Source organism: Montipora capricornis, chromosome 2, assembly GCF_036669925.1.
Source record: "Montipora capricornis isolate CH-2021 chromosome 2, ASM3666992v2, whole genome shotgun sequence".
Lineage (NCBI taxonomy): Eukaryota > Metazoa > Cnidaria > Anthozoa > Scleractinia > Acroporidae > Montipora > Montipora capricornis.
Window position 1 is genome coordinate 24314330 of NC_090884.1, and position 22144 is coordinate 24336473.

At 38.6% G+C, this 22144-nt stretch overlaps 1 protein-coding gene across 1 annotated transcript in view; it reads left to right on the plus strand.

The window, feature by feature from the left end:
• LOC138039144 (ras GTPase-activating-like protein IQGAP1) overlaps positions 1-22144 on the plus strand; it is a 67563-nt gene that overhangs the window by 10035 nt on the left and 35384 nt on the right. Inside the window, exons 6-11 of the mRNA XM_068885328.1 lie at positions 3221-3288; positions 3378-3469; positions 4520-4541; positions 5190-5368; positions 8534-8648; positions 21827-21990. Of these exons, the coding sequence (XP_068741429.1) occupies positions 3221-3288; positions 3378-3469; positions 4520-4541; positions 5190-5368; positions 8534-8648; positions 21827-21990 (640 nt within the window). The remainder of the gene's footprint in view (positions 1-3220; positions 3289-3377; positions 3470-4519; positions 4542-5189; positions 5369-8533; positions 8649-21826; positions 21991-22144) is intronic.

Here is a 22144-nt window from a genome sequence, read left to right on the forward strand (position 1 = left end):
TTTGAAAATAACTTGCAAACGATGTGAAAATGTGCAAGGTTTAATTGGGCCTTGACTTATAATTTCTTACATGACAAACAAAACAAAATTCATAAACCAAACAATACGAAGTTTGCAAAAGCATTTAAATCAGCCAGGTTTGAATAAAGAATAAAAAACAATCATTACCAACCAGCATTTTCACGCAACACCAGTGACACTGCTTGCACGCAAACATGAGGTATTGCGCCAGGTTACTAAGCCGTTGAACAATCGCATTTTATTTGAAGAAACAGAAATGCCTTTTAGAACTTTGTGCCTATGGAAAACGAAAATTGCCAGTGTCTATTTCATATTATTTTGTGCTTGTGAGTATCTTCAACATTTAGAGTTGGACAAATCCTTTTTCATTTCAACTGGAATTGCTTACATTCATTTTGAAGTCTTTTGTCATTTATTTTGAAGTCTTCTGTTGGCTTTTGTCCACTGCGTTCGTTATGCCCAAGACAACATTATTATGTTAATTTTGAATAAATTACTTAGCTGGAACTTGGCTCAAAATCTTTGACCCGTGTATAAGTCGAGGGCGGTTTTTGGAGCTTCTTTTGAGGCCATAAAAGGTCGACTTATACACGAGTAAATGCGGTATTCATCGTGAAGTACAATAATAATAAAGTATTCTCGTTTGTTTCACGATGTGGTCACTTGTGATGTAGATCGCAACTTTCGACTGCGTACTGCTAGTCTTCATAAGGCAATGATGTCGAATGGTTATGCGTCACACATTTAAACAGGATGCTCCGCTGTGATTGGTTGGTTTTCAGCAGCTGTGATAGGTGCGTTTCGATCCTAGCTGCTTTGACGTGTTGTTTCTTTGGCGGTCCGCTGTGGTAGGGTGAGGTCTTGTGTGAATCGCCTCTTTGACCCTGCTACGGGCAAGTCGGATGTCTTGCTCATGTTCTTTCATTCTATCTTGCATAGGTCTTCCAGTCTCGCCGATGTAGACTTTACTGCATTCACAGGGAATCCTTTAAACCACGCCATCTTGACCGCAGTAGACTTGTACTCGATCATGGGCCCAGCACTGCTACTCGGTTTCCTGGTCTTAGTGATTTTCTGCAAGAAAGAAAGAGGGTAACCATTAGAGACAAGAACAGAGGACAGGTGTTTCTTCTCCTTGGAGATGATAATAGAAGGTTTTGCTACGAGATGTTTGGCGCGCTCGTAGAGGCACTTGACAATACCACGTTTTACTGATTGCGGGTGGTGGGAATCATACGCTAAGTACTGATCAGTGTGCACAGGCTTCCTGTACATGCTGCTGGTGAGGCAGCCATCCAGTTCTCTTGAAACTGCGGTGTCAAGGAAAGCGAGTTGTTAGTTGTTCAATGTCTCCGTGGTGAAGCAAATGGAAGGCTGCTGGTTGTTCAGATGTTGTAAGAAGGTATCAATGTTTCCGCGATCCAGGGTGGTGAAAGTGTCGTCAACGTAGCGTTTCCAGATCCTCGGTTCTCAGATCCTAATCACAGCTGCTGAAAACCAACCAATCACAGCGGAGCATCCTGTTTAAAAGGTGATGCGTAACCGTTCTACAAATACATCATCGCCTTATGAAGACTAGCAGTATGCAGTCGAAACGTTGCGATCTACATCACAAGTGAGCACATCGTGAAACAAACGAGAATACTTTATTATTATTGTACTTCACCACAATGAATAACAGCAACCTTTTTTACGACAATAAAAGGGTTCATATTTCACCATTGTTTTGTACTTTAATTTTTTGCCCTGAACACTTGTGGGGGGGGGGGGGGGACCATGTGTTCCAATTGTCAGAATTTTCACAACTGTTCCGTGTTTAAGTATTCTGGCGTTCCGTGTTTAAGTATTCCGGCATTCTGGCATTCCATCATTCCGGCATTCCGTCTTTAAGTACTAGCCCACAAAATCTATTAGCCAAAACTGGAGTTTCACTAGCCTATGGCTAGATGGTTACTGTTAGTATCAACACTGGTGTTTCTGCAAAACCTTGTCTGACCTGCTTGGGTAACCAAGCCTGTACTGAAAAAACAAAATTAACGTGGTCTTGTTTTAAAATTGTAGTTATTTAGAGCAATGAAATTAAAATGAATGTGTTGGTTGCAAAAATTAGTTTTGCCTGAGATTTTTTCCATTTTGATGCATGCAAGCCATTGTTTTTTCATTGTTTTGTTGATTTGGATTCATGACTGTACCAATAAAACTGCTACACATACTTGTCAACCAAGATTTGTGTTGAGTCACAGTATTTTTAAAGCAAACTAGGAGTTATTATACATGTACATGGAAAATTTCTGGTATACCACTGTAAGGTGATTTGTTCTAATTTTTCCTTCTTACAGTATGTATTATTGGGACCCACATGTTAAGCCAAATTGAATTTCACACTTCAAAGTATTTTTATCTCATTTTCTCCAAGGGAAAACTGTCTTACTTTGCTATGAGAGAGAGTTTTTTTCAAGAATTTACACATTCCTCAAAAAAGAGTTATCATGATATTATTTCCCCAATTTCTGGTTTGCAGCCACCCAAGCTCCTTTATCCATTTATCTGAATTATTGGAGTAAATCATGATACTTCCCAGAGAACATCAGAAAACTCTACAACAAAAGCTCTATTCAAAACGTTCCTTCACTCTGCATTAAGGGTGTGGAACAGCCTCCCAGCCATCTTTTTCTGGGTACAATCTGTCTCAATCCCAGGAATCAATTTGTTAACCCTTTGACACCCAAACCAGACTGAACTGCCAGACCATTTTACTTGTCAATGGGGAACCCCTGGGAGTCAATGGGTTAAACAATGAGTGAACAAGTAATTGTTGGTACTTGAAATGTGACGTCTTGTGCTGTCTTTGGTGGATAGTCGTGTGTTTACAAGTCGGGGAGGGTAGTGTGTGTTGCTGAATGGCATGAGACTGGCATGTTTCCTCCCATCCTCCTGCTTGAAGTAAGGTGGTCTTAGCTTGAAGGCCTTGTCTTTGTAGATCAGAGTAAAGCGTGAGACACCAAGAAACTTGCTTTAGGTGCATGCAAGACTTTGACAAACACAGCCTAAAAAAGTATTGCTAATAAGAGGTAACTTGGCATGTGAATTTAAAAAAAAAACTTTTATTGAAATAAACAAGAATTCCAATCTTGTAACCTTTTTAAAAACAGACAAGTTGATATGTTTTCCTAAAGAAAATTTGATTTGTTTTCCCTAGCTTATTCCTGTTCAAGTTAGGATTGGCACCTCAAATACAAGATCTGTATGGCAAGGCAACCTTTACCGGTAATGTTAAAATGTTTGTCCAGTGCACGTAAACAATAATTTTGCATTTGCTCCTTTTTATGCACACTTAAAAACCTTTTGTTGTTTAGATGAGCAGATCAGTGCCATGAGGAAAGAGCTGGAGAAGTATGGAATTCAAATGCCAGCATTTAGCAAGATTGGTGGCATTTTGGAAAGTGAGGTAGGAATGGCAGGACCTGCACTAGTGTTCGAGTTTATAGTATTCTTATTTACTCTAAAATACTGCAAATTAAGACTTTATTGTGAATTTACTCTTGCAATGGTAACAGACTTTAGGTATTATTTAAGTGTACAGAGGTTTCTTCCAGATGGTGGTGTAATGTGGTCAGAAATCAAGTGGAACTTTTCAAGGATACAGAAAAGTACAATCATTTTATTTCAGAGTGGAAAAAGGGATTGAAACACTTGCGTTAAAATTTAAGTGGAGGAATAAACTCAACGGAAAGTGAGGGTATGCGAGAGATAACAGTTTGAATACAGCCGTGTACACACGAGGCCTCAATTATGATTGAATTCTAATCAAATTAAATGTGAAATGGGTTTGTATCAACTAATTACAGTCCCATAACTGGATGATAATTACTTCAAACAACCTCAATGGGGTTGTTTATTGAGGTTGTTTGAAGTAATTGCAGTGCTTAATTGAACAGAATAGCGAACATGTGGTGGTATGAGCAGACAAAATACTTAATTTACTTTCCAAGAACTATACAAAGCTTGGATGAGTGCAATCTAAATCAGGGCACTTTGCACTACTAACTCTACTTGCATTATGGCAAGAATGCTACTTGCATCATAGGACAAAGACTAATATAAGATGCTTTTAACTTGTGTAAATTGAGAGCTACTTGTAATGTAAATTTAGATTCATATCAAGGTAGCAAGTAATTGTTTTCAAAAAGTATGCCAAGTCTGTTTCATTAAATTTATTGTTTAAAATTACCAATTTTTGCTTTTTTTGTGCATAAGTTTAATTTAAAATATAGGTGTTGGTAAAAGTGTTTTTAAATTAAAGCTATATGAAACTAGCACTTATTATTTTTTTTATAATAAAGTCTCATATTTTGTAAAGAGTACTGTGGAAAGGAGATTTTTAATCAAACAAGGTTGAATTGATAAGCTCGTGTGTGTTCATTATTTGGCTTCACTTGCCCCTTTCTTGTGATTACTTCTATAAATCGGCTAACCATTTTTCATTGCATTTTTGCAGATGCCAGTAGATGAGGCTGCATGTAAGTAAAAAAATTAATGTTAAAAAACCAAAGTATGGTAATTTTTGGCATTTAAGGGTGTCTTCAAGTTGAAATCTTTTTATTCTGCTCCTGCATCATTGTACTCAAGTTTACCTTGGATTGATTGACGCACAGAATTGGGTTTATCAACTGGGTTGATATGGTAAATTGACCGCGGTAAAGAAATTTGAAAGCTGACATTTCAAGCATCAGCCATCTCCTTTGACAAATTGCTAACGCTTGAAATGTCAGCTTTCAAATTCTTGCTAAAACAACAGAGGGCACAGGAATAGGTCATTTGTGTGATGATGTGATTTTGTGACCCAAGATGAGATTGCTTTGTCAAAATGTGTTCTTTCTGGGAATCGACTTCACAAAATGATGGCAAAAGACACTTTCTCCACGTCTCCATTTCACACAGTTTGAGTGACCAAATTTTTAAATAGTGACAAGACCTCCTTGTGGAGGTTTTCTGGGAAACCTCTGGTCTTCGTCCTTTTCATCAGGTATTCCCTTAGGTCCTTTTCGTTTTTTTGTATCATTTGTTTCATTGGCCGTGAAAAGCCCCTGGGAGGAGTGGTCAGTTAAGTACATATATATCGTCTTCCAGAATCCGCTTTTTATGTTCATGGTTATTGTTTCGCACAGTACATGCTGCAGTGATTGCCATCAATGATGCAATTGATCACCAAGTTGCAGAGAACACTCTTGAAGTTCTGCGCAATCCCAGTGCTCATTTGGTTGATGTTACCCCTGAAAACTCGGAACCTTACCAGTCAACTTTATATGACGCCAAGTTGAAAAAGGCAACACAAGCACTAGCAAAGGTAGAGTATGGGTCAAAATTCCTTTGGATATTTTAACAAACCCAACCGTTAAATGTACTGAATCCTGCAATCTGATTGGGTTACTGCTGGCTTTCGTTTTAGTGATGCACTTTGAGTCGCAAAACTCTTGGCATTTCGTTAAACAAACTAATGGCATCCACCACAAATCAACCTTGCGTTGTTTAGATTCACCTGACAGTATTGTCTCCCCAGTTATTAGAGAGATTTAGCATCACGTGAAATGCGACCGGCAAAAGTGACCATAAATCGCTTTTGTGAAAATAAAATAACAACTAGGGGTAATCGAAGCTTAGGCGAGTGCGTTCGATGTTTGTAGGACGGTACAGGTTTGGTACAGGTAGCAACTGAGGGGAGAGGGTGGATGGTTCGTGCGATAGGGAAATGTTATTACAGTGGAACCCCGATACAACGATCCTCGATATAACGATATCCCCGGTAAAAAGATAAACATGCTATGTCCCGGCAAAAGTTACAGTAAAATGTATGGGACAGAACCCCGATATAACGATCTTCAGTATAACGATATTCCCGATATAACGCTGAGTTCTTAGCGTACCGAGCGTAAAATCTTCCCCGATATAACGATATTACAGCATCAGTACACAGATACAACTTCAAATGTTTAAGTTTTGTTTTGTTTTGTTTCCCTTTTACGATTCATACCACAGACTTTGTTGTGTAACCTTGATAACGTCTAATGCTTTGCAAATTGTGAGTCATTTGATACTCATTACAAGTTTAATTAAACAATATGTAGTATACAGTAGTATACAGTAGTAAAACAGCACATGTTAATTTTACCCCGATATAAAGATATTTTCGGTTATTTTAAGGCAATATCGTTCGTTATAACGATCTAATTCCACTGTGTTGCATCTATGAACGTGACAACTTGTTATACGTAATCATGAACTATTTATTTGGAATTCTACAAGTAGACAACTACTGAAAATTACTCTAAAATGAAACTATTACTTGCAAGTCTTTTCAGCTTGTGGTATTAAAGACCTAAGATTACTTTTCTGTGCTGAACGCTTGGACAAAATAAATTCAGTTTGTTGATTTCAATGCCGTAAATATCACAAGTCATGATGAAATGGCGCCGACGAGCGTCATATCTCGGTAGATTTACTTTGTGGCGCAACGGCCGCCAAGCTTCACAACTCGGTTGATTTACTTTGAGGCACAACGGCCACCGAGCTACACAAAAAAGTCAGTAGATTTACTTTGTGGCAGAACGGCCGCCGAGCTACACAACTCGGTAGATTTACTTTGTGGCAGAACGGCCGCCAAGCTACACAACTCGGTAGATTTACTTTGTGGCAGAACGGCCGCCGAGCTACACAACTCGGTAGATTCACTTTGTGGCACAACGGCCGCCGAGCAAAACAACCCGGTTTGATGCAAGCGCGAGGAGTCGCACACATTTTCCAAGGACAGTGACGAACCATGCTTAATCCAAAGTAAAATTTTGCCGACTTCAGTTGACTGACCTTCAGCAATCTTTCAGCTCTTTTCAACGATGAACGATGGAAGATTATCACACCTCACCAAAAGCTAGAATAATGAACGCCGACGACGCACAAATCACCACGTGCGATAGTTCGTCAAAGTGAGGCAAAACGTAACCAAACGCCTCAAAGCGAGGCAAAAGTGTGTCGACGAAAATGCAATCTCGAAAAAACTTCCCTTACAACACAAATTAGGGGTTGCGTTCTCGTTCCTCGAACGCAATAAAATAAAATAAAATGAAAAAAAGAAAAGACATGAAATGACCACGTGACCATGATTTTCTCGCCATTTTTGGCGTTTCCCGGTTGCTGCTAGCTGTTTCTACGTGACAGTAGGCATTTTCGCGTTAGCAGTACACGTGGAATTTTCTTTCACGTAACAAGCTGTTTGTGGGGAAAAAGAGAAACCCAAAACCATCTCCCGTTTAGTCAAGCAACGCAAAATTAGGTGCCGTGGTTATAGAACGTTCATAACTGACTCCTTACCGCAATTTTCTTCATGAATTCACGTTGTCTCTTTGTTGACTCACAAAATAGCTTCATCGAAACTCACAAAATTTAACACGGAAGGTTTTTCATTTTATATGGAGTCTTTTTCTACAAACAGTGTTTAAGAAAACTCCGAACTCCGAGGTCCATTTCCAGTTGCCGTGGGTCTCGCGAAGCTAAAGTCACAAGCTTCACTCCATTTTACGTGAAACTTTAAACGGAATCCGATGTTTGCTGTTTCACTTAAACGTGATACTAAATCTCTCTACATCATTGCCTTCTCACAATAATTCGTTTAGCTTGCAAATTTAGTAGATCGCATTCAACTTTCTTTTCGTTTTAATTCAGCAACTTTCACCGACAACATCGCTGAAAATGTTTAACCAAAACAGAGCTATTTGCAGGCAAGAACTCTCAGTGAGTGTTAACGCGTTCAATTTCTGGCCGTTGTCTGTAAAGTGACGTTTTAACAATCTATACAGTACTGTAGTTTCGCTGACACCAACACGAGGAAGGCACCATTGCTTTCTCGTCACATCGGGCTCGAACCTTTCACGTTGACGCGAAACTGAAGAGTGTTTTGGTTAATCAATCTCACGAAAAAATGTTTCATAAGAGTGGAAATAAGGAGTACAGTACAGCCAGTTTGCTTAGTTCGGCACACTGGCATTTTATTCGAAGTTCTAGACAGTTTTTTTCTGTAGGGAAAAAAATCGTCTTTGTCAACATTTGATACGCCTTAACTATGAGTGTGCCAAAGAAACTTGACCCATTTTGGCCATTTTCTTGCCTGCTAGCTATAGATCAACCACTCCAAAGGGAAATTAATATTTTTTATACTTTTTTACAACAAGTAGAAATTTGCCGTTTGCCAGTTTTTGTTTCATGTATTGTCTTTTCTATTACAACGCGTGCGCAGATGACAATAGAATTTGATGCTCCTTTCAAAGCGCAAACTTTGCACAATCATGTTCTTGTACAAGTGAAAAATGAAAGGTGCCAAAGGCTTTCCACATAGCATGCGTTTCTGTATCAGTTGCCGTAATTTGGTGGAGCTTTATCCACAAACTCTTTCGCAATGAAAACTTTCGCCTTTTGTTAAGAAGGGATTCTATGATTTTTTTTTATGTTTATGGATGCACAGTCCCCAGGCAAAGACGGAACGGATGTCTATGACACTCTTTTAACCCAAGCAGAAATACAAGGAAATATCAATAAAGTTAACGACTCAATTAGGAAAAAGAAGGCAGAGGAAGCACGTAAGTTTGAATATATAACTTGAACAAACTTGAGAACAACTTTTGAATTATTATAATAACAACCATGATCTCAAAACTTAACTTTGATACATTGTTCCTACATGAACTTTTGTTGTTGCTCTTTTTTATGAATACAATTCGAGTAGGGGGAAGTCTTCTTAGCCTAAATTCACCTACTATAAAATTAAAATCAACCGACAAACGAACACCAGGTAATTATAAATGACCAACTACGCCTTAAGGCACGTTGAAGTGTAGCGAAATCAGCCTCAAGTGGATTTCAGTATAGAGCTTCAAACGTGCTAAAGAGTTTTTTTTCAATGGATTTTTAAAATGTTTCAAACGACTTTGGGTTTTCTATAAGGGTGGAAAGTTTCAAAATGCTAAAGAAACCTAGTTTCTACATCAGACCAATAATAGTTACAAATCAAGCACCATTTCAAACTATTTAAGCGGTGTGAAAGCTTTTGTGGCCCCAACGCAGGTCTATCTGAAGGAAAAATCAAGCTATATAATTGGTTATTATCTCCACAAATCTGCAAAAATGACTACTACTCTCTGGCCTTAAAAGAGACTCTGCATGAGGTAAGACACAAGTCAGTAATTTTCCCACACGGGGCAACATCAGTCCCAGTGTTTTTCCCTCGAACTTCCGATTCACTGAGGGTGGTCTTTTTAAGCAAGTTACTCCAAAGACACTGCACTGGTAAATTCAATGGTGAATCTCTTTTGGATATGGGCGATGACAAGATTGAGGCGTTAGTTTCTGTCTATTTTCTTAAAAAAGCTTATTTTGTAATGATCCACTAGTCTTTACTCAATTAAAAGCGAAAGACCAGTGACAAGATCGTGATTTGACAGTGTAGTAGATGAAGAACACAATATCAACAATGATTGGCCACCATTGACTAATCATGCATTGCTTCTGAAATACAGTTGAACCCCGTTATTTCGAATTCCCCGCTATTTCGAACAAATGTTCATTTCCCTTGGTTTTCCCCTCTCTTTTTTTGAGTCGTTTTACTACATTTAATTCGAACTTGTTCACAGTTATGCCAAATTTCCCGCTTACTCGAACTAATTCTTGTTTCCTATGGACCTAATGCTTTCCTTTTATTTCGAAGTTTAATTAAAAAGTTGGTTAACTAACTTCAGACACTGTCAGAAAAACTTCACAATTTTCCCATTGCGCACAATTCGAATTGCACAATCTGCCATTCCCGTGGAATAAACCACAATTATGGAGATGAAACGTAGATTTCTAGCAGGAAAAGTCGGTAGATATAGAATTCCTCTCTACACTTTTAGATTTTCAGATAAAGTTACCATCTTTGCTCTAATTTAAATAATGAAAATATTGTGAAACTTTCAGTTAAGACCAAAAGGCCTTCCAGCATCACGATATATTCCGTGAAGAGTATTTTATGACGAACCGGCTATTTCGAACCCCACTTTCTTGAACTATTTTCTCTTTCCCTTACGACTTCGATATAACGCGGTTCAACTATACATGGAAATTGGGTTCAAGGTCAGTCTGGGACAACGCTGTCTGGAATTTGAAGCAGGGCCCGTTTTTGTAATCGGTAAATCCTCCCACCCTGACCCACCAACAGATCCATTGCATGGGGGAAGATATCTGTTTACAAACATTGCTTTTGTTATTCAAATCTGCCAGCCACAGAAACGAAACCTTTTGTTTCGACAGCCAATGGGGCTCTTGTTGGCACATTAATGTATTCCTATTCCGGAATACGGTCAATCGAACGCGTCCTTAATTTAATTGTTATTACCGGTAAACCCGTGTTTTTCATAGGGACCGGTATGGATTCCGAAAAGTCGAAAGAAGAAGTTTCGTACTTTTCAAAATCGGGTTCACTTTTATTCTGAAGCTTGTGTAAATCGCTAAACTTAGCCCACAATAGAACGGAATGGAAACACTCCTGAATATATGAATAATTTATTAATGAGAAATTATGATACACAAACGGGATTTGCCATCGTGGCATGAGGGCGATCTTATTTACACGAACCGCAATCACAGTTTACCGCAAACGACGTCAAATTGCGAAGTAGTTAAGAAACTCGCTTAAATTATTCTAAGTGCTGCGAGTCTCACGCATAAAAGTAACGATAATGATATTAAACGAAACAAGAAAAGAAACATTTGACTGTAAAGGCGCTGTTACACTGTGAAATGTTTCGTGCAACTTGCCTCGCAATGCTCTGGCAACATTGTGGCGGGATAAGTTGCACGAAACATTTCACAGTGTAACATACCCTGCAACGACCAAAATCGTTGCGAGATAAGTTGCAAGAGCCGTTGCCGAAAGGAGAATTAAGTTCTACTTTTCGTGCAACTTGTCTCGCAACGATTTTGGCCGTTGCAGGGTATGTTACACTGAAATGTTTCGTGCAACTTGTCCCTCCACAATGTCGGCAAAACATTGCGAGACAAGTTGCACGAAACATATTTAAGTGTAACAGCGCCTTAATAAACTGATTAACTCACGGCCCTTAAAACAAATCAAAACTAAAAACCGTTCCTGAGAAAACAGAGCAAAGCTGCACTTCACGATAACCTCCGAGCACGGAAACTATAATTTTATTTGATATGCATTAAACGATTATACATTGGTATAACGCTACCCCAAGTCTCACTTTCCATAATGTTTTTTCTACTTCCGTGGACTTCCTTTGCTGATTTGTACCGTTCAAGGTTTATTTGCTGCAGCAAAATGGTTTTGAAAGGTTCTGATCAAACAAGACCGATTTGTAAATATTTTAACGTTTACTTTGCTCCTGAGGTGCTTGTTTGTCAACCAGTATTCTACACAATTTATTGTGTCCTTTCTAAGAAAAGTTTAGAGGCCGGGACGAGGTCACTTTTTTTCACAGATGACTTGATTGTGGAAGAGAGATTTTAGTGGAAACGAAAAGCACAAATAAACAAGGGATCTTAATGAACCTTGCGATAATTTCAGTTTAAAGTGTTGTCGTTTTTTTAATATCCCCTGTAATGTGCTGTTTGGTAGTGACGAACTTATGAAGCTCAAGCGATCTGTACACACAAAAAGAAATATAAGGTCTATATTTTCAATACCTCAGCTTACCTGTATCCAACTAGAGCGCACGAAGTGTTCTAGATTTCCCAGCGACTACCTTGTAAATTTGCTTCAAACCATATTTTTGTCAACAATAGTCGATCGGGTTCTTTTGTTTCAGAGATCGAATAGGTTGTGGATTCAGTTTTGCCAATTAGATAACTTTTCTTTCATATTTGAGAGGTGTTTAATATCCAGACCAATCATCATCAGTTTTTATTTGTAACCACTTCGTTATTAATACGAAAGTGCAATTTTTCTGTAACACTCAACACGAAGTTATATCGGCTATCCAAACCAAGTTTTATTGCACTCCGTCATGGGGAAAAATGATAAAATCCTAATTCAATGGGTCTCTCGAGATAAATGGAATGGAGTGAAACAAAAAGTGAAAAGAAGTGACATAAAGCCTGCTTACGAAACGCTACGTTCGGGGCAAGAGGTACAGCTAAAATCGAGTGGTCGCTGGTTCAAGGTTGTTGTTTGCGAGAACTGGTCGCCTAAAACAGTTAAAGGTAAGTTACGTCGCCAAGGAAGCACGCTTTTTTACGCGAAGTTTTCTCCTGTAATCCTTTGCCAGAAAATAAATTTTCGCAAATGTCTTCTCGGTTTAAAACCGTCAGTTTTGCGATGGAGGTACGATGTCGGACTTCATTGGCCAGGGTATTCTAAGTTTGCCAAACTATGAAATCAGCCTTCTCATGTATTTATCTTTGTGTTTGAATTTAAACACAAAACTGTAGAGTGCTTAAAGAAGGCATGATCAGTGCCTGTTCAGGAGGAACATTTGTTAGGGCAACTAATGAGCATAGATTTTTCGGGTTTATAGACTTATATTAAGTTTAATCAGGGAAGAAAAGCCGGGACCATTCCAAAAAACACTCACCCTTAATTGTTCTTTGAAGGATGGCATGCATTATTCTCACAACTGTGCAGCAAACTTACTATTTGAGCAATCATTTACAGCCATTCCAATTAGCAGGCGGTTTTGTCGGAATGAGTAGGGCACGTACTTCCCGGTGTTGTGGTCTGTCTTCTGTTGTGTATCATGGTTGGGAGGGTAAAAAAGGGGCCACAGCAATTGGCGCAAGCTGTTGTGGCGCTCTGTCAGTTTGACTGGCAGACTTAATAAATAAAAATGAATAATAAACCTGTGCGAGGAATGGGACGTCTTGAAACACCTTTTTTTGCCAGTGTCCGTAGCCCATAGGTCAGAGGTAAACAAAGCCAATTTAATGTCATTAGTTAAGTTCAAAAGATTTAGCCCTGGCGAAATTCAAATAGATGGCTTTATGCATGTTGATGATTGTTCTGGTCAGATTAAAAATAATTTGTCTGGTACTAAGCGTGACGATTTAATTATTGTTACACACTGGAATATTCTGTAAGATGGTAAGGTGCCGTGGTTACTATGAGCATGAAGTTTTTTTGTGGATTAATTTATGGGCCTTGCTGGGCTACCTCGTTCTCCCTCTTGCCATGCCTACCTCGAGTTACTCTTTGATTAATGTAGGGCGCAACTTAGCCAATAGATAACCCCACACTGACAAGAATCCGACTCAGTACATTGCACGCTCTTTCCAATCGGGTTTTACGTTTCGAGGTATTTATTATACACAAGAAGTCTATGATGCCATCATGGTTATTAACTCTAAAAAAATCTGGTATTGGTATTCCATTGGTATAAAGCTGGCAGGCAACTATATTTCTGAAACACTAGCGATGATATTTAAGGTAACACCTGTTGATAAAGAAGTGAATCAACTGATCCGGCAAATTATCGCCCTATCTCTACCTTGTCGGCTTTAACGCAAGTCTTCGAAAAACTAATTTATGCAACGTATTAATTACATCGAAAAAACGAAATATTTTCCAGTTCCAGTTTGGCTTCAGAAAAGGTAATTCAACATCGTAAGCTGTCTGTGAAATTGCAGACAGTCTAAGAAAAGCAATAGACAATAACCTATTTAGTTGTGGAATATTTATAGACTTTTCGAAAATATTCGACACCTTAAATCACCAAATAGTAATGAAATTACAATCGTTTGAAATTAGAGGGCTTCCCTTAAAATAGTTCTCGAGTTACCTTCAGAACAGGCAGCAGTACATCGCAGTAGGTGATACAGAGTCTCCAAGACAAGCTATAACTTGCGGAATTCCACAAGGTAGTACACTAGGGCATTTGCTTTTCTTACTTTATATTAATGATCTACCTAACTGCTCAGAGTCCCTAATTTTTAGGATTTTTGCTGACGATGCAAATCTGTTTGCCTCAGCTCGTGATTTGAAAACTCTTGAAATGTTAATTACCTCTGAATTAGAAACAGTCAAGGAATGGTGCGATGTTCACAGACCTTCTATAAATTATACCTAATAAAAATCTGTTTGCCTCAGCTCGTGATTTGAAAACTCTTGAAATGTTAATTACCTCTGAATTAGAAACAGTCAAGGAATGGTGCGATGTTCACAGACCTTCTATAAATTATACCTATCTGCACTATGGAGGCATTTCGAGGAAAAACACGGCGGAATAGAACAGTATTTCAGCATGAACGTTACCGGTCAGTTAAAGAAGTGACCCTATGGCGAGGCAGATAGCAGAGGCGGTCAGAATTAGAAATATGACCGCTGCACAGCTGATGAACACAAGCTAGAGTGTCAGGGGCTAACTCGAAAACCTCACGGTTGCTTTAGCCCTAGGCTCCAAACGATTTGGTACTACTTATTGACTTAGTACGAGGGCCGGGCGGGATAATATTTGGACCGAGGTCATGGCGTACGAACCGAGCGCGTTAACCGAGGGCCAAATATTTTCCTGTCCGGCCCGACCAAAACTCAGTCAATAAGCATTTTATCATATGGGCTCTTTACACTATGTATGAGCACTCAGAAGATGACGTTGGGACAAAATAAAAAACAAAAATTTGCACCGAAAATTTATCTTAATGTTGTTTGCATTTGCTTTTCTGGGTGTAAATAACTTGGATGTTTAAAAAGCGACGAAATCCCCTAAAATCGCTTCGCACGGAGCAGTACGTGTTCCTAGGAGGGCCGTTCGGCTTTTTCCGGCGCTGCTCGCGCTAATGCGTACGGCCCTCATACGGGGATTTTTTTCAATAGTTTACAATGAAAGCGCGCACGGGGCCGTACGGGCCATATGATAATATTCCTTGTTATCCTATTGTACGGTTTTTAATGTATATAACAATTTTTTCTTACAATAGTTCTAAGTGTGAATCAAGAAATACCTCTTAGTAACCGAGTTCGAGGTCCGTACCGTAATTTACAGACCGAGTTTTTTCCCATTGGTTTATGCGCGCTTGGGCCTTAAATCAACGAGAAAAAAACGAGGATCCGTAACTTACAGTACGGACCGAGAAAAACGAGGTTAGTAAGATATTTATTATATCTCTGAGGTTATTAACACATTATTAAGTAATCCCGCGCGGGGGCAAGGAAACCAGTCGAAGTCAAGCGGAAGGTTCAACTGCCACGAAGATTGCCGTGTGAAAATCCGGAAAACTAAATCTTCTTGGCTATTTGAAATAGTTGCTTGCAAGATTCAAACAGTTTTTCAAGTTTATGTAACAGAAACGACATGAACAACTTGCTGGATAATATTTTGTCGAAATTTTTAATTTAGCGGGCTATACAGCGGGCCGTACTTACCGGCGTACTTAGCTCTTATTAGGGACCTTAAGATCTACAACGACGACGTGGACGAAAACGTCACCGCAAAAGAGAACTTTGCTCTAGTAAGAGTCTTTGGCGATTATTCCATCTCGTTCACGTCGTGCAATGTGGGCGAAGTATCCTAAAAGTAATTGGTAGAAGCGGTTTCAGAGTGAAAATAGGGAATGAAAGATTCTCTGTTGCACGGTCACGTTGTCATCATAACCTCAAATTTGGTGATTTCAAGTCGTCGTCACGCAGAGTACCGCAAAAACATGTGCTAAAATCTGTGCCGCACGTGCAGCACGATTATTTATGCTCTTTTAACCAATGATATCACTGTTTTGTGGCGTTTTCGTCGACGTCGTCGTCGTAGATCGTAAGCTCCCTATTAACCGAGAAGGAGGTCTGTATGGGAGAATCTTGACCGAGGTCGTGAGTACAGACCGAACGCAGTGAGGTCTGTACACACGACCGAGGTCAAGATTCTCCCATACAGACTGACTAAGCTCGGTTAATAAGATGTTTATTATATGGCAAACAAGAACAATTTAATTCGTTTAATGTAACTGGTTTGTATTAAGTGACATTTTGCGGCTTGCGAACGGCGATGAATGGCGGTGAGCTGAACCTAATTATGTCAAAGTTTGCTCGTCATCCTCTCTTTTCTCCTTTCCCTTTTCTCTCTTCCATAAATAAATATTGGTAGAAGAAAATACTCAATATTTTTGCATTTTAGTTTATATCTTTTCACCGCAAAACATTACCAGTCTAGATGCCGGTCTAGAGACAGAGCCATAAATAGGGACCTTAAGCAAGGACGACGACGACGGCTACGAGAACGCAACAAATTTGCGTATTCAGTGGGCAAAAACAATAGCTTGGCACGCCCTGCGCGTGCGTTTTACATTTTGATACATTTCTTTGCCGTTCTCGTCCCGACAACGACGTAAATGATCAAATGTGGAGGACGGGAGCACCAGGCGACGAATTTTCAATTTTCCCTCTAAATATCCGCACTGTTCTCATCAATTTTATTCTTGGATTGCGCATTCACACTTTCCAAACCGAACGACATGGAGTAATCGTAAAATTATTACAGTAACGGGAAATAATATTTCTAGGCAACGTCCTCGCAGCCGTCGTCGTCGTTCTTGCTTAAGGTCCCTAATAATGTAGAATACGGCCCGCTAATTTAGCCAATCACAGAGCGCATACTATCTCAGCGATATAATAAAGATTGTGAAGGATGGTCCACAATGCACTGGGAATTTTTGTACAAGTGTTCATTGCGTGCTTGGATGTTGACAGGAGCAGTGTTGTTTTGTGCGAGGAATTTCGACAATTCTGCAAGCTTAACTCTTTTTCCACTTTTAACTCTTTTTCCTCTTTTTTCGTTTAACAGCGTGCGTTATCGGTTGTCCAGTCTGTTTCCTAAATGCATATGTAAAGAAAAATAAACCTGGATATTATTGAGCGCTTGTAAGAATAAGATTCCCAAGAGAAACTTCAAATTAACCTGCCGAAATAAGGCCAAGCATTTGCTTCGACGGAGATGATGCCACTAATCGAAATGGAAAAGATCTCTCTGAAATTACAAATTAAAATTACGACGACTTCGAGAACCTAAGTCACAGGTTTGTGGAAATTCAGTGAAAAGAATATTTGCTGTGAAATGTAAACAAAATGCTCGTTCGAATGAAACAACTTGAAATGATCACTAAATCGGCGCGGGAGAACATTCTTTTCGTGAAGGAAGAAATCATGAAAACATTAATACGTGGATTAAAGTATAAACGTTGCACTATCATCGATCGATAGCGGAAAGTTTGTCTCCGGTTGCAGCACACACATCTCGGAAAATTGTAAATATCTCATTGGTTGGAACGCACTTCCGGAAATTTTAGAATCCGGTTTGTCCTGATCTTGTGCTGAAGTGTCATTGACGGAGGAACAACCAAACAAAAAAGGCCTTTGAATTGCGAATACGCTTGAATAAAAGTCTGCCTTGCAATCTGCAATTTGCAGTTGACACATTTTGCCATTACAATTTGTGTAATTTCTTTGTCTGCTTTTCACTCTTTTTTAATTCTGTGGGATGCCTGTGGAACACAGGCACATCACGGTTAAAAATCAGTCTAGTGTATATCTTTTTATTCTTCATCGTTTTCAGATATGGCAATTAGCCACGTGCTTGTGCTTCTCACTGTTCAAAGTTATGCCGTTTTACTCATTTAAAAAATTAATTTATTTGCGCTGTGTGTGATGTATAAGCTTACTTGGCCAATTTTTGGTAAGCGAGCGTAAAAAATAAACCATATGCTCACTTAATGTACACGAGATACTGAGTTATAGAATTAAATTCACCTTGAAGAAGAAACTGAACTTTCAGATGATGTAAAAATATTGCTAATAAGCAATTGAAAACACATCCTAAGGCTCAACTGAAAATGTAAAGGTAGATTTTTCGAAGCAGCATGCGTTAAGCAATCAAGAAAGATTTTGATCATTAACTAAACTAAGCGTTTGAAAAATTATTATAACTCAAAATATGCCTAACCACTCAATGGATAAAAATTGTTCGAAATTTACTCCAATCGCTTTGTTTTCTTGCAGGTATAAGTGCAAAAATTATGCATAAATGCTGCTGCTGAAACAAAATTTCACCATGAGTTTTTTGCTTGTCGAAATACACAAAACTGCGAGATTAATTTCGTTAATTGATCACTATCATGTTTCATGAGAGAACAAACATGGTCGAATTGTGTAGAAAAGTGCTCTTTCGAAAACTTTCACTGAAAGATGACTTACACAACACAAGAAAAACAACAGAGAAAATCGCCGGAGGTATTCTTGCATTTGCGGAATATAAACGCACGATGGATTTAATTTATTTGTTGAAGATACTGATCTTCCGAGGTATGTCAAAGGCGAAAATTCCTTCAATTACCAATTTATTTTAGGACAAAAAAACTTGTTATTTGCAAAAAATCCATCGGTTGATCAATATAAAGCTAAATTTGGGAGCTAATCAATGCCCATTATTATGTTAATTGCTATGAAGGCGGCTTTAATTCTGCGCAGCTTACTCCATGAAAAGAGGAAATGCGCTCGGGGGTTTTCAAGAGTTTTTGACAGGCATACCTACTCGTTTCGTTTCTGCTGTCACTTGGCGTTTGGTTTGGAAACAAGTAAAAGCTATGACCTGTGTGTTCCCCTGCCTGCTTTTCATTCATGCCATTGGGCAAAAAGCCTTGTGTTTCATGTCACTGATATGTGTGAACAATGAGCAGCTTTTTATATAACTTGTCAGGGAGTATTTTACTCAGTGTATTCACACCTATTGCTAATTTTTCATAAGCAAAAGACCTATTTCTCACCAGTCGAAAAGTAAACGCTCTTAACACAGATTTGGATCTTGTCCAAATTGGAATGAAATAAACTTTGAAGGCAAGGATAATGAGCAATTTTTTTTTTCTCATGGCACATGTCATATTAACCTTGAAGTACATTTTAACTTCGAAACTCCCCCATGAGAGAAAGTTTTGGGAATACTTTCATAGAAAAGAATGAAGTTTTTGTTCAAAATAATATTGGAAAATCTCAAAAGTCTTTGCTCTTTAGCTCTTAACTCAGACAACTTTCCACAGTAAAAAATAGTAAAAAGTACATGTATGTAAGACACTCAGATGACGCTTGTCCCAGTAGCTGCCAAAACAGTTCTTCGTCCTCTGTACATGTATGTATAGTAGTCTCTTTTCTCACTTATCTCTTTGTCATCAAATACACTTCATTCTTTGTTGAATCATGCATTTCACCATCAAGAACTTTGCGAAACAGTGTAAACGTACAATAACTACACACCAACACATGACATATTTTCAAAACATCTAGAAATGTATGGTAAGCTGCAGTGTTTACAAACCTGTTATCTCCTCCGGCCAAGCAAGGGATCAAGTCTGTTGATGTTGCTCAAGTAGCATTTAAAACATTCACTCGTCAGGCATCCAGGACAACCCCAGTTGACAGAGTGTTAAATTAAGTGTTTATGAGTCAATGAGTCAGTGAGTCAACGAGTTAGTGCAGTTAATTAAACCATAAAATGAAAGCTAAAATTTCAGAGAGTGCTTAGGCCTAATCACTGAAACGAGGGCTTAGGCTTAATCAACAAATTATTGCTATATTGACTGTGAGTCCATTGACTCATGACTCATGACTCATTGACTCATTGACTCGTTTGACTCATAAAACATGCGTTCTCCAGTTGACAAGTAAAGTCATCTGGCATTGGACAGTAAAATTTGTGAAGTCTCACTCCCAGGAGTCAATGGGGTTAAGCCCACACAAAGTTCAACCAGGATATCTCTCCCCAGTACGATTGCATACTTTTTCGACAAATCAGCTTAACCACAAGTTGAAACTTTCTGCATTCATCTCTTAAGGTGGAGTGGTAAAGTTTTTGTTAAGCCAAGTGCAGTTAAACTTGAGACCATGTTGCTGCCTGGGTGCCTTATCCCTTTAAGGCTGCTTTGCCATTCTTCAAACACTTTTAGGGCCCACTTGGTGTTAGTTGGGTGTTCTTAGATTCTGTAACATTCAACAGAAGATACTCTTCCTCGTCTGTTTTGGTAGCCAAAACCAGGGCTTCTTCCTGTTTTCCTCCACGTCTACATTGGCAATCCAAAAGTGTCATTGAAAATGTCTACAGCAATTTAAAGAAATCATTTGTAACAGATTGGCGATACTACTTCCAAAGTATTCATTTCACAAGTAATTTACAACATTTTCATATGTTGTGAAGGCCCGTACATGTACAACATTGCCTCTCGTGTTGTAGACATAAGATATGTGTGTTAATCAGGTGTAGTTTTGAAGCGGCTTGAATATTCCTCAGTATACATGAGACAGGAAACACTAATTTTAATTTTTTGGTGAAGAAGAAACCAAGGCGGGTATTGTAAATTAGCAGTGTGTTTTTTCTTATACTCACATTATCTTTGTTGTGCAGGTAAATATGTTGGGTATATTTCTTGTCATTTTTATCAGTGCATTGCTCAACACACAGATTTGCTAATTGCATGGTGAACATTTTTTGGAAAATAATGAGAAAGGTGATAGAACTCTCTTACATTGTAAATGAGAAAGACCTCAAGTTCAACTTTGATATGCAGAGTGACTCTATTGGTGCTATAAGCTCTTTGTTTTGCTTGTGTTAAAAAGTGTATGTACACCTTGCCTTGCTGACACTTTTACACCATCATTTTTATCTTGTATTTAAAGAGGTTAGCCATGATTGGTGGTTAAAATGTGTAGTAGTATTTTATCCCAAATTTTATTTTAAATGTGTGAATTTTTTCTAAATTAACTACAGTCGAACCTCTCCTTACGGACACCTCTCTAATACGGACAGTTCACTTGGTCCCAAGAAAATGCCCATACATTCTTTGTAAAAATAACCTCTATAATACGGACCCTCTATAATACGGACAACGGACACGAAATCTCTGCCCCAGAGAGAAAATTCATAAAAACTTAACCTCTTTATTACGGACACTCCAATGATGACAGTTCTTATTCAATACGATTTCCTGTTTGTTGTTACATATCATTAAGTGTAATCAATTGTTTCATTGTTCATACAATAACAGTATCATTTGTTTTCAATCAGTAAAAATTATATATCAACATGTCATTGCCATTTATCATCAAGATTTCTTATTATTTGACGACTCTCCAGTTGATGCTTTCCTTTTTCTTCCTCTTTCCTTCCCGTCATTGAATCAAATTTGGCTGATGAGTTATGCAAGATTATTTCAAAAGCTCAGTCGTTGTATGTCAAAAAACGACTAGCGAATGCTGTTCAGAAGAACATCACAGACTTCTTTAACGCAAAATGACTCAATAACAAAGAACTTTCATTAAATACTCTACTGTATGTTAGTGTTCGCTACACTTGTTACTGTTCTGTTATGTTACTGCTCGGAAAGTGTGTTATAGTTTGCCATATGTTTTTGGAATTGTACAGCTTGTATTGTAACGATTTGTGCTGTCCATTATGCACCTCAAAGACTTGTTTGGGCCAGTTTTGATTTAAAGAACACTTAATACCATCAATGGAGCCTTTGAAGTGACGTAATATTCATGACCTCTATACAACGGACACCTCTCTAATACGGACACTTTGCTCTGTCCCTTCGGTGTCCGTATTAGAGAGGTTCGACTGTATCAATAGGCATGACTACTTGATACCTGAAGTGATTGAATATGGCATTGCATTCATTCTTGTTTCTTCCAGAATTGGCATTCTTCTAGAATTGGCATTTTGCCAAATTATGACGACCTGGCATAAATGTGCCTTTTTGTATCAATTTGCAATTTGCGGTTTTGTTTTTCTCTTAACTGCAGTGCAACAAGCTGTTCAGGAGATCAATGAAGCAATCACTAGCAAAGATGAAGAAGCTCTGTCTTTAGCATTGTCAAACAGGGAGGCCAGGTTATCAGGTTTTGGAAAAGGAAATGTATCCTGGTACATGAAGATTCTGGATCAGAAAGGCAAAGTCAAACAACAGGTGTGTTAAGTTATACATAAATTTTTAGGGCTAGACCAATGCAAGGTTGGTTGCCAGAGACATCCAGGCCTCCATTGTTCACTGTAAATCACTATAGGGGATAAGTGGCATTAACACCAATCAAATTACTGGTATCAGATTGACAGTGGTTTAA